Here is a 13,229-nt window from a genome sequence, read left to right on the forward strand (position 1 = left end):
AACATAAAAACTTGATTGATTCTCTGATGACACATTCCCTTTAATGTCTAATAAACAACTAGGGCACTGTTTTCAAAACTATTACAATACTGTATATTGTATTACAATGCCCCTGAGTACAACAAATGTATAATTGGTGAAATAATATTTTTTATAATACCAAGCCCAGATTTTGCTTTTATTGACCTGATTTCCTCCCTGACATGACATAAAATGATATGGTATTATCTCACCTGGACAGCGAGGAGTTTTATGTACAACTGCAGTCCCACTCAGTGGCCGTCCATTGGGAGATACACACCAACAGTATCCTGTGTAACTGTGGCACTGAACCTGTAAACAGACCAAATTATGAATGGAGTTATATTTTACAATGAAAAGAAAAACATTATATCCTTACTAGTGTGAGATTAATAAATATATATATATATATTTTAAAAGCTTATCAATTTTATAATTCTCATATGTCAAAACTCTATGTTACAAAAGTTTCTTAAAGTGGCTATTTCTGTCATTCGCATATACTTTGAATGGAGTGGCGGTGCGCATGCTCTACTGCTGCTCCATTCAATTCTCTCCTCATTGTGGACAAGCAGTGAGTAGCAACTTGGAATTTGGGACCCCTGTTCTCATGATCGGTGGGGCCCCCAGTGATCAGACAATTATTACCTATCCGGTGGATAGGTGATTTTTGTCGATTCTTGGAAAACCCCTTTAAGTACCAAGCCTGTTTTCATTTTTTCCTTTTTCCTCCCTGCTTTCCAAGAGCCATAACCCTTTTTTAATTCTGTAAACGTAGCTGAATGAGGCCTTGTTTTTTTGCGGGACGAGTTATATTTTCTAAATGCACCATGTGATAAACCATATAACATACTGAGAAACTTTTACAAATTATTGCGTTGGGTGAAATGGAAAAAAAATCCAGCAATTCCACCACTTTGATTTGGGTACCAAATTTATATAGTTTTTTTTTTATTTTACTACTACACAAAATGAAAACAGTTTGTTAGAAAAAAAAATAGTTATTGAGTCTCTATAATCTGAGACGCAAATTTTTTCAAACATTTTTCGTCGATGGAGCTGTGTTAGGGCTTTTTTTTTTGCGGGGCGAGCTACATTTTTTATTAGTACCATTGTGGGCTACATACAACTTTTTGGGGATGGTGATGTGACCACATCTTACAGGAAAAATCTGCACAAACTAAGATTTCCCATTTATTGGTACGGGCGAAAAAATGTGACTTGTCGTCGCCAATATCTCTGCAATGGAATGTGCGAATGGCAAGCCAAAGGCTGCATAAGAGACAGATGGTTGCTTCACTTCTTACAGGAAAATTTCCGCATTTCGTTTTATTTTTAGTTTTTTTTTTTATGTTTCCCTAGAGGATTTAAACATGTGATCATTAGATCGCTGGTAACATACACTGCAATACTTATTCATTGCTGTGTTTGGTACTTTAAACGGTCTCGTAGAGGCAGGGCTTAATAGGAGGAGAAAAATGAAAAACCTCTGGCCTTCATTAGGCCCCCAAGCTGCAATGAAAACCCATCGCACTCCACGGTCGCTTGACGGGAGAGTGGAAAGTGATGGGATGACAGAGGGGGCACCACCCTCTTTCTAATCTCTTAGGCCTCATTTACACGAGCGTAATATACGCGCGTGCTTTTCACGCGTGTCGTACGCACCTATATTACTCTATGGGGCAGCGCAGACGATGCGTGAATTTTGCGCTGCGCGAGTGCGTGGCGTAAAACTCACGACATGTTCTATAATCGTGCGTTTTTCGCGCATCACGCACCCATTGAAGTCAATGGGTGCGTGAAAACCACGCATGCCGCACGGAAGCACTTTCGTGCGAACTGCGTGATTCGCGCAAGAGCTGTCAAACTGAATGTAAACAGAAAAGCACCACGTGCTTTTCTGTTTACAAACATCCGAACGGAGTGTCTTAGACGTGAGCGAATCGAACTTTACCGGGTTCGGCCGAACTCGTTTTGATCGAACCCGGCAGGAGACAGTCACTGTGCAGGGTGCTGAAAGAGTTAAACTGGTTCAGCACCCTGGACAGTGACTTCCGATTCCAATATACGTGAACGTGTCAAAAAAAAAAACAGTTCTGTCTTACCGATAACTCCCGGCTTCTTCCTCCAGTCTGACCTCCCGGGATGACAATTCAGTCCAAGTGACAGCTGCAGCCAATCACAAGCCAAGCACATGCTGCAGCGGTCACATGGACTGCCGCGTCATCCAGGGAGGTGGGGCCAGATGTCAAGAGAGGCGCGTCACCAAGGACGCGTCACCAAGGACGCGTCACCAAGGCAACGGCCGGGAAGTTCTCGGTAAGTACGAACCTCTTTTTTTTTTAAACAGGTTACGCGATATGGTGATCGGAATGCACTGTCGAGGGTGCTGAAAGAGTTACTGCCGATCAGTTAACTCTTTCAGCACCATGGACAGTGACTGACGTAGACTAGCGTCATCTCTATGATGGCGGCTGCGCGAAAATCACGCAGCCGCGCATCATACACGGATGACACACGGAGCTGTCAAGTGCCTTTTGCGCACGCAAAACGCTGCGTTTTTTGCGCGCGCAAAACGCACACGCTCGTGTAAATGAGGCCTAAGGAACTATTGACCATGCAGTCGCTACTGACCATGACATCTAAGTGGTTAAACGTCCAGGATTAAAGTTTTATTAGATCCCGGCCGTTAGTGCAAGGTGTCAGCTGTAGTATACAGCTGAAACCTGCACTGTGGACTGAGCCTGTGAGCCCTCTACATACCTCTGTTCACTCATCATGACATACTGTAAATTCATGATGGGTTAAGGGGTTAACAGTACTAAATATATGATAAGTTGTGAAAGGATTTACTATATTGGACAAAAAAATGAAACATTTCCCAGTACAAAATTTAATGCCCTCTTAACTGGTTATGCTATATATATATATATATATATATATATATATATATATATATATATATATATGTGATTGTTAAAAAACAGATCCCATGAACGTGAGTGCCCAATTCTCTTTCTCCTTGCGTAAAGATGATCATGCATGCACAATTACTCATTACTCTACATCAGGGTATTTTCACACGGCGCGGATCCGCTGTGTAAAAGTACCCCGCAGGGAATTCCGGCACCAAATTGTGGTACAGTTTTTTCAGGTGGAAAATAGCAGCTAAAAAAAAATAAAAAGCCCATACAAACCCGCAGTTATGGCGACGTCTTGCAGCTCGGCCTCCTGGGATGCCATTTCTTCCCATGTGACTGCTGCAGCCTGTGACATGGGAAGAAATGTCATCCATGGAGCCCGGGCAGGATGCAGGAGCATAGAAATATGGGTAAGTATAGACTTTTTTTTCTGAGTTGCGTTTTTTCCGCCGCAAAAATTGCAACATCTGCTATTTGTTACGGGTCTTACCTCCCCATTGAATTCAATGGGGAAAACCCGCAACAGAAAACCAGTGTTTCCGCAGCTTTAATTGAATTGCTGTGGATTAAAAAAACACACCACAGGTCAATTTATGAACAGTTTTTCTGCATTTTTTTTACGCAGCCTGTGAACGAGATTTGTTCAAATCTCATCCACTTTGCTGCTACTGTAATACGCTGTGAAATTTTGCGATGAAAATACAGAAAAAGGTTTAATTCTTAAATGGATATTTCCATGAAAGTGTTTTAATGGCATACCAACAGAACAAATAATAAAACACTAATCAGTGGGGTCCAACTGCTGAGATACCCACTGATCCAGAGAACAGGCAAATATTGGTAACACATTACGCCGTAATGGATTAAAATCCTGCAGTGCCCGCAAGGTCCCCCTGCTCAAGAAGGCACATGTACAGGCCCGTCTGAAGTTTGCAAATGAACATCTGGATGATTCTGAGTGATTGGGAGAAGGTGCTGTGGTCAGATGAGACTAAAAATGAGCTCTTTGGCATTAACTCAACTCGCCGTGTTTGGAGGAAGAGAAATGCTGCCTATGACCCAAAGAACACCGTCCCCACTGTCAAGCATGGAGGTGGAAACATTATGTGTTGGGGGTGTTTCTCTGCTAAGGGCACAGGACTACTTCACCGCATCAATGGGAGAATGGATGGAGCCATGTACCGCCAAATCCTGAGTGACAACCTCCTTCCCTCCACCAGGACATTAAAAATGGCTCGTGGCTGGGTCTTCCAGCACGACAATGACCCGAAACATACAGCCAAGGCAACAAAGGAGTGGCTCAAAAAGAAGCACATTAAGGTCATGGAGTGGCCTAGCCAGTCTCCAGACCTTAATCCCATTGAAAAACTTATGGAGAGAGCTGAAGATCCGAGTTGCCAAGCGACAGCCTCGAAATCTTAATGATTTACAGATGATCTGCAAAGAGGAGTGGGCCAAAATTCCATCTAACATGTGTGCAAACCTCATCATCAACTACAAAAAACGTCTGACTGCTGTGCTTGCCAACAAGGGTTTTGCCACCAAGTATTAAGTCTTGTTTGCCAAAGGGATCAAATACTTATTTTTCTGTGCACAATGCAAATAAATATATATAATTTTGACTATGTGATTTTCTTTTTTTTATTTTATATAATCTATCTCTCACTGGTAAAATTAACCTAGCCTAAAAATTCTAGACTGTTCATGTCTTTGACAGTGGGCAAACTTACAAAATAAGCAAGGGATCAAATACTTATTTCCTTCACTGTAACTGAATTCAGTGTTTGTACTTTCTATGCAGGTTGTTCTTGTTATCATTTATGTTTGTTCTTGGACATTCTATAATGCTCTTGTATATACTGTAGCTGAACTGAGTTCTGGCTAATGAAAGTGTATTTAATGGACTATGTCTGCAACATGTTAAATAAAATGATTTTTTTTTAAAAATAGGAAGCATACAATTGTCCAAAATGTCTTAGAACTAAGAGGCCTTGGTGAACCCCTGAAAAACAACCCCGTAGCATTATCCCTCCTCCACCAAACTTTACAATTGGCACAATGCAGTCAGGTAGGTAACGTTCTCCTGGCATTTGCCAAACCCTGACTCGTCCATCAGACTGCCATATAGAGAAGCATAATTTGTATCTCTACATAACACATTTTCACTGCTTCAGAGTCCATTGGCGGCATGCTTTACACCACTCCATCCGACGCGTGGCATTGTGCTTGATGATGTAAAGCTTGGATCCAGCTGCTCGGCCATGGAAACCCATGCCACAGTTTTGGTGAGGATGTTAATACCAGAGGAGGCTTTGAACATTGCAATGATTGAATCAGCAGAGCCTTGGTGACTTTTCTGCACTACACGCCCCAGAACTCGGCGACCAGGGAAAGCTGGATGAGATAGAAGGAAGCCAGAAAAGCTATGTATCCTTAGCAAGCAGCACTTTGCTAAGGACTTTAGTAATTTCCAAGTTCGGGCCTGGATATTTATGGAAAGATAGGCAGGTTGGTAGTGGGGCCTATAATTCCTTTCCTGGCCAGTATGGGATTTCTCTGCAGCTCAGGTGTTGCAGTTCAGCTCATGCAAGAGGTGTGGAATCTGTGCATTTGGGGGGCCATGTGAAAAGTCATGACTCAAATAAGCCGAGTTGTTTCTCCCCTTATGGAAATCTACCCTTTCCCAAAGCAGACACTGAAACAGAGTTGGATTTTAATGGCCACAGCAGCCGTTTATTATTTAAATAACAAGGAATTTTAAATACCATAACTTTTTGAATCCCCAAAAAGGAATTCATCATAACATTAAATAACCAACTGCGACCCTATCAGGGTCATAACATTATTAAACAACCAGAATGACAGGGGCAAGTCCTTGAAGCCACCGATATTTAATTTTGGCCAGCTGCCCACCAATACCTTACCCCCAGCCGTAACCCGGCCCGGGGGCACCAATTACCTTTTGCAGATGACCACCATATATATAACCCAGCTTTCAAAAGGGGTAACACCCTAAGAAGCCGACTAATTGGGGGTGTATCCCGTGATGCATTCCCCCCCCACCACTTTTTACGACCTACTTCAATGACTCGCCCCCCCGCCAAAGCGAAATAGGCCTTGACCACCTCACGCCTGCGAGCTCTTCCACACACCCACCGCTCGCTCAATTCCATCAGTCAAAGCCAGACTCCACATATCCATTCCCACGTCATTGAGGTGCACATTGAGGCGCACCGCTACCCCGCCATTACGCGCCACGAAGCTCGATATAGCCCTGTTAGCCTTAATGCGGGCCTTGTTAATTTTTGCCACAGAACGAGCCATGCGCCAGCTCTTCCTAGGGACCATCTCAGACCACACAGTCACCAACTTAGGATAAGTTGCCCATAAGCAAAGCAAATCATGCTTGACGTCCTGCACCAACTCCTGAAAAGGGCGTAGGCCCAAATCGTTGCCTCCCACATGCAACACCAACACCTCTGGTGCCCTGTCCAGCAGTACAAAGTTATGAAACTCAGGCAACACCCTGTTCCATGTCATTCCCCGTATACCCATCCACCGCAGGACCGCCACGTCCCGAGGAATCCTGAGCTGTCGACCATCCGGCCGTACGTCTGGTCGAAGGGCACCCCAGTACACAAAGGAGTGTCCCATAATCCACACCATGCATGAGTCACGGCCTGTAAAACAAAGGGAAAACATACACGCACCTCCACTCACTGCCTCACACAAGTATAACTCAGGCGGAATGCACACACCCGGAACATGTTACACATTACCATATCACAACATGTGCAAGCGAACATAAGACCGGAAACGCGCAGACTCTCAACGCCCTATCCGCCGCACACCTGCCTCATCCAAACCCCATCTCACCGCCTCCGTCGCTGCCCCAATGCGGAAAGAATGAGACGAGTATTGATCCGCCTGCACCCTACAAGCCATCAGACATTTTCTGAATACCGAGACGAACTGATAACGCGACAAAAACTTGCCATCTGCATGCCGTAGCAACGGAGCATCCAAAAGGTCTAAACCCTGTAAATACTCCTTGAGACACAACACTGGACAAACCGGATTTCCTGGGACCGCAAACAACACCACCCGACGTCCCACCCCCGCCTGATCAGTTTTCGACCGTCACAACACTATCTCCACCCTATCCTCATACAAATCAACATTATCCTGTAGCAAGCCCCCTGGTTTAACCGAACTAGGTGAAACCAAGTACCCCACCCGAAAAGCTCCAAAAAAAGCTAACGCAAAAGCCAACCGAAAAAGCTTGCTCTCATACACTGAATGACACACCTGCCACACCACCACCTCCAGCAAACACAACAATTGAAATGACACGGGGCGCCTCTTATCTCTCACCACTACACCACGTCTCAAACCCCTAAATGCCTGGCCCACCAAGAAACGCTAACCCACGTAATTTAAAACCATAAGCAATGGCCGCCACGAAGCGATTAACCTTGGCGACCGTGCAGCCCTTAGCAAACGCGTCCCCCAACCAAAACAACAAGGCCACCATCCTATCATCATCAGAACACACATCACCCAAAGATCTCACCCACTCTTCCCATTTCCTCCATCCAGCAGCATAAGACGACCACGTAGCACTGGCCAGCGAACGTTTAATCAAGGCACCTGCCGCCCGGATACCAGTTCCCACAGGTGACATTCCACCCCCGTTAACTCCGCGTCCGGGACCAGATGATGTAAACGATCCCACTGCGAGCGAGAAAGCGCATCAGAAATACAATTCTCCACCCCGGGAACATGCACCACCACCACCCACGCATTTAACCTCAAACAGGCAAGCACCAACTGACGCAACAAGCGAACCACTGGAGGGGACGACGCCGAAGTGTTATTTATAGCCATCACCACCCCCAGATTATCGCAATGAAAGCGCACTTTCTTATCCCGGAACCTGTCTCCCCAAATGGTGACTGCCACCACGATGGGAAACAGTTCGAGAAGGGCCAAGTTACGCGTCAAGCCCGCCTCCACCCACGAAACCGGCCATTGCCCTGCGCACCATTGCCCTTTGAAGAACGCCCCGAACCCCACTGCACCGGACTCATCAGTGAACAATTCCAAATCGAAGCTATCTAACGCCCGGGACGCAAGGGACATCCAAAGAGAGGGACCATTATACTGTGCCAAAAAATCCTCCCTGTGCTCTGCCGCCAAACGAATGAAATGATGGGGCTCCCTAACACCCGCCGTCACCGCTGCCAACCATCGACAAAACACCCTGCCAATCGGCATGATGCGGCAAGCAAAATTTAACTTCCCTAATAAGGACTGCAATTCACGTAACGTAATCTTCTTAATCCGACACGCTCTTTCCACTTCCAACCGCAAATCCCCCAGCTTATCCTCCGGCAATCTGCACTCCATTGCCACAGAATCTATTGTAATTCCCAAAAAACAAATGGTCGTCACCGGACCATCTGTTTTTTCCACAGCCAAGGGGACACCAAACTCCCGCGACACCCAGTTGACTGTCTCCAGCAAATTCGCGCAAACCCCCAACACACAAGAAATCGTCGAGATAGTGAATAACAGACTCCACCCCGGCGACCTCCCTAACTACCCATTCTAAAAAAGAACTAAAAACCTCAAAGTACACACAGGACAACGAACAACCCATGGGAAGGCACCGATCAATGTAATAACCCCCTTCCCAATAACATCCCAACAACCGCTGGCTGTCCGGATGGACCGGCAATAAACGGAACCCCGCTTGAATATCGGTTTTTGCCATCAGAGCTCCTCTTCCGTAACCTCACACCAATGCTACCGCCGCATCAAACGACGTATATACCACGGAACACAGATCCGGGTCAATGCCATCATTAACCGATGCCCCTTTTGGGAAGGAAAAATGCTGAATAAGCCGGAACTTGTTACATTCCCGTTTCGGGAGCACCCCTAACGGCGACACCACCAAACCCAGAACTGGGACCGTGCTAAAAGGGCCCGCCATTCTGCCCAGATCAATCTCCTTCCTAAGTTTCTCCGAGACTACCCCCACATGCTGATATGCCGACTTAAGGTTGCGCTGCGTGAAAGGGACCTCATGAGAAGGAGGCGGAATAACAAAACCAGAACCAAAACCCGAACTAATCAACTGCGCCCCTTCCTTGTTGGGGTATTTACTTAGAAAGGGGGCCATCTTTATGAGCTTCACCGGAGTCTCCCCCATGACCAGATGCACCGCTGGCTCCACCTTCTCGTTTACCCTTTTTAAAACATTTCAACGCTCCATGCGACTGCCCGCTGCAGTGTGAACACACATGTTTGAATTTACACGCTGCTCCAAATTTACACTGCCCCTCGTTGAACTGCCAACATGTCCCAAGTTTGGAACCCGAGGCCTGACTAGTCCCGCTGGAAGTTCCTGCTGTATTCCCGCTCCCAGGAAAGGACTGCCCCTGTTTATAAAGCGCCGTCACTTTCAACCATAAGGCTATGTCCTTATGATCCCACCTTATATTTGGCCGCACCGCTTTCCGTTGCCGAAACTGTTCGTCGTAACGAAGCCAAGCCTGGCCCCCATAAACCCGATGCGCCTCCCCCACCGCGTCCAAGTAACAAAATAAGGCAGAACAATTATCTGGCGCCTTTTCTCCAATAACACTCGCCAAAATTGCAAAAGCCTGCATCCAATTGACGAATGTTTTTGGAATCAACCTGTAACGTCTCTTTTCCTCCTCGTCTTTTTTAGTTTCATCCCGCCTAACCTTATCCAAGTTAAACCTCTCGAGCGGAAGCAGGGAAAAGATCTCCACGTACTCATCTTTCCAAATCCTTTCTTTAACCTCCTGCTTCAAATGTGCCCCTAACGGGCCCTCGTAACATACGTAAACCTCTCCGCGCGCGCGATCATCCAAACGCACCCTATCCACCTCCTTTGGTGAGTCTGTTTGAACCGACGCCGCCACTGTAACCGCTGCCCCCGTGGTTATCCCCGCCCCGGTTTGAAGAACCGGAGCGCTACCAATATTGCCCCCCCAAACCGCGGCCGGCGCCGCGACCGCCTGTTCTTGTGAAGGGATACCGCCCAGCCGCCCCACCAACGCCTTTAAACAACCCACTAACTCCGCCAAGCTATCCCCCCCGCACCCGCCTGTAACCCCGGGGCCCCCGACTCCGACGCGACACCATCTACCCCAGATACCCGACATCAATAACGCTGGAAAAGGTAACGTAGGTGTCAACTCACCAGGCTGCCCAGGGGCTGTGAACCTGTCAGCCGGACCCCATGTCCACGTGCAGAGGCCCGCCGCTCACCATCCTCCAATGCTCCGGACTCCCTCTGGCGCTGTCCACATTGGCAGTGTGTGCACGGGGAATTCCAACTTCCGTCCGGGAAAAGGGGAGACGACATCGCATCATCCTGTTGGCCGATCTCCAGGTCCTGCATCATCCGGCTTGCTGAACCAGTCTCAAGGTGGAGACCAGGGCCAGATACGGTGTTGGCGGTGCTAGGAACAAGGGCACGTGTTTGCCAATTGTTCCCTCATGACCAAGCCAAAGGACTGCAACACCGCCAGATGGGTTTCTTTTTTCGCACAACCTGTTTATTCGACAGAGTTTGAACCTCCAATATGTACTGTGTCAATAGAAGGTTGTGCAGTTGTTGAATTGCTGGACTCTCTGAGTTTAGTGACTTTAATACATAACTCTGTTAGACCTTGGGTTATACAGTGGCCATACTATTGGTATACTGTGCATAAACGGAGAAACTAGAAAGTACCCTACTGCTGTGGTCACAAAAGACACAAACTGCGGTACAGCCTGTCAAAGTGGGTGTGGTGATGTTACTATTGCACAGTGTGATACTGGGAAGAGACTTTTCCCTATTCTGGGACTTACTGTATGGCATGGAAGAAATGTAACTTAGACTGAAAATTTTACTGATCCTGTGTGCCCTGAGATTGGCCCTGAACTTTTTGACCCAGATAGTGAGGTACCATCAGTAGGGATGACCATTAATGAACGGAAAATTTTCCCCTAGCAGTGCTAGCTGGAGTTGGGCAAATCTAGAAGAGAAAAGATGACACACTGCGCCACATCGTGCAAATCAATCGGGATAAATCGGGTAGTTGAAGATAGTGAAGTCGCTCACCTAGTCAGGTTGTACCAATCCAGGTACAACCCTGGTGAACACAAGAAGGACGTGTAAAATGTTCAGTCGGCTGCAGCTATCCCCAAACCAGTCAGTGTGAATCACCAATATATCGAAGATATTTTCTTTATTTGGTGAGGCAATGAGGACAAAGCTCTTGATTTTATTGAGACCCTAAATGATAACACTTTTGGATTACAGTTTATTCATCAACTTTCTAGTGAGAAGATTGAATTTCTGTATTTAGTCAGAGGGAAAGATGATGGTGATGACATCCTGACCACTTGCACTTATTTCAAACCTATAGATTTAAATAGTCATCTAGATTTCCGCAGTGCCCATTTCCCTCCATGGTTTGTAAACCTGCCTGAAGAAGGGGCCTCTGTGCTCTGAAAGCTTGCATTTATAATTTTTATGGTTAGCCAATAAAGGTATCATACTTTTTTGACACAAAAGTATTTAACATTGCATATTCCTCCATGGTTAAAAAATTTCCCCTACGGCCAGTTTAAACGCATCAGAAAAAAACAAATTTTGATGAGGCCACCTTTAATAAACAATGTAGAATCCTCAGTAACCGATTCCAGGAGAACCATTTTCCTAATAGCCTCATCAAGGGAGCATCAGCAAAAACCTCCTCCCTAAGGCCACATTCACACGAACGTGTTTTTGCGGCCGCAATTCCCCAGAAAATCCACGGGAGAATTGCGGCCCCATTCATTTCTATGGGGCCATGCACACGACCGTAGTTTTTACGGTCCGTGCATGGCCCGGGAACCCGCACCGCAGAAAGAACGGGCATGTCCTATTACGGCCGTCTTGAAAACAATGACGGCGGCCATGTGCATGTCCTACGATTTGCGGGCGGCACGCGGCTGACAGTCCGCAGCCGGACGACCTGAAAATCACGGCCGTGCACACGGCTACGGTCGTGTGCATGAGGCCTTACACAGGTTGACTGTTCCAAATAGATGTAGTCAATAAAAAGTCAGTCCAAACATAATTTCATAAATACATTTAACTCTAGACACAGAGATGTGGTATTCTCGCGTGACAAAGGCATATTATCAGCAGCGTACCTGAAAGGAGTACTACCTAAAAAACCACAGCTAACATTCAGTAGGTCCATGACATTAAAGGGGTTATCAGTGGCGGATCATCATTAGGCTGGTTCGGGAGGCCTGAACCGCATATGACAGCACGGGCCCCCTCAATGCCGGTGGTGTCGCTAGCACCTGAGGGGGCCCCGGTGCTAGCGACAGCCACATTTACTTGTGCACAGTGTGATACTGTCACTGCATCACGCTGGTCTGCGCATGCCTCCCACAAGGAGGATGGGAACGGGGCAAGGTAAGTAAAATTTTTTATTTTATTTGTTTTTAAAATACAACAAGGGGGGAAGCGCAGTGTAGCACTATATACAAGAAGGGGGTGAAGCGCTGTGTGGTACTATATACAAGAAGAAGGGAGGAATCGCTGTGTAGCACTATATACAATGGTGGAAAGAACTGTGTGGTACTATATACAAGAAGGGGGGAGTGCTGTGTAGCACTATATACAAGGGGGAGCGCTGTGTAGAACTATATACAAGGGCGAACTCTGTGTAGCACAACATACGAGGGGGTAGCGCTGTGTAGCACTATATACAAGGAGGGAAGCACTGTGTAGCACTATATACAAAGGGGAGGCGCTGTGTGGCACTATATACAAGGGGGGAATCGCTGTGTAGCACTAGATACAAGGGGGGAGGCGCTGTGTGGCACTATATACAAGGGGGGAAACGGTGTGAGACACTAAATACAAGGGGAGAGCGCTGTGTAGCACGTAGCACTATATACAAGGGGGAGGTGCTGTGTGACATTATATACAAGGGGGGGAAGTTCTGTGTGACACTATATACAAGGAGGAGCGCTGTGTAGCACTATATACAAGGGGGGTAAGCTGTGTGGCGCTATCTATAGGGGGGCTGTATGTGGCGCTGTCTACAGGGGAATGTGTGTGATACTATCTATAGGGGTCTATGCTATCTGCATGGGGGGGTGATATCTACATGTGGGGGTGTGGCACTATTTACAGGGGGATGTGTGGCAATATCTACAGGGGGCACTGTGTATGTGGTGCTTTACCTTAGTGTGTAACGCAAT

At 46.7% G+C, this 13,229-nt stretch overlaps 1 protein-coding gene across 2 annotated transcripts in view; it reads right to left on the minus strand.

The window, feature by feature from the left end:
• SMOC2 (SPARC related modular calcium binding 2) overlaps positions 1-13,229 on the minus strand; it is a 326,181-nt gene that overhangs the window by 153,467 nt on the left and 159,485 nt on the right. For both annotated transcript variants that reach the window (XM_075862596.1, XM_075862597.1), the window contains one exon: positions 234-333. In XM_075862596.1, the coding sequence (XP_075718711.1) occupies positions 234-333 (100 nt within the window). The remainder of the gene's footprint in view (positions 1-233; positions 334-13,229) is intronic.

This window comes from Rhinoderma darwinii, chromosome 4 (assembly GCF_050947455.1).
Source record: "Rhinoderma darwinii isolate aRhiDar2 chromosome 4, aRhiDar2.hap1, whole genome shotgun sequence".
Lineage (NCBI taxonomy): Eukaryota > Metazoa > Chordata > Amphibia > Anura > Rhinodermatidae > Rhinoderma > Rhinoderma darwinii.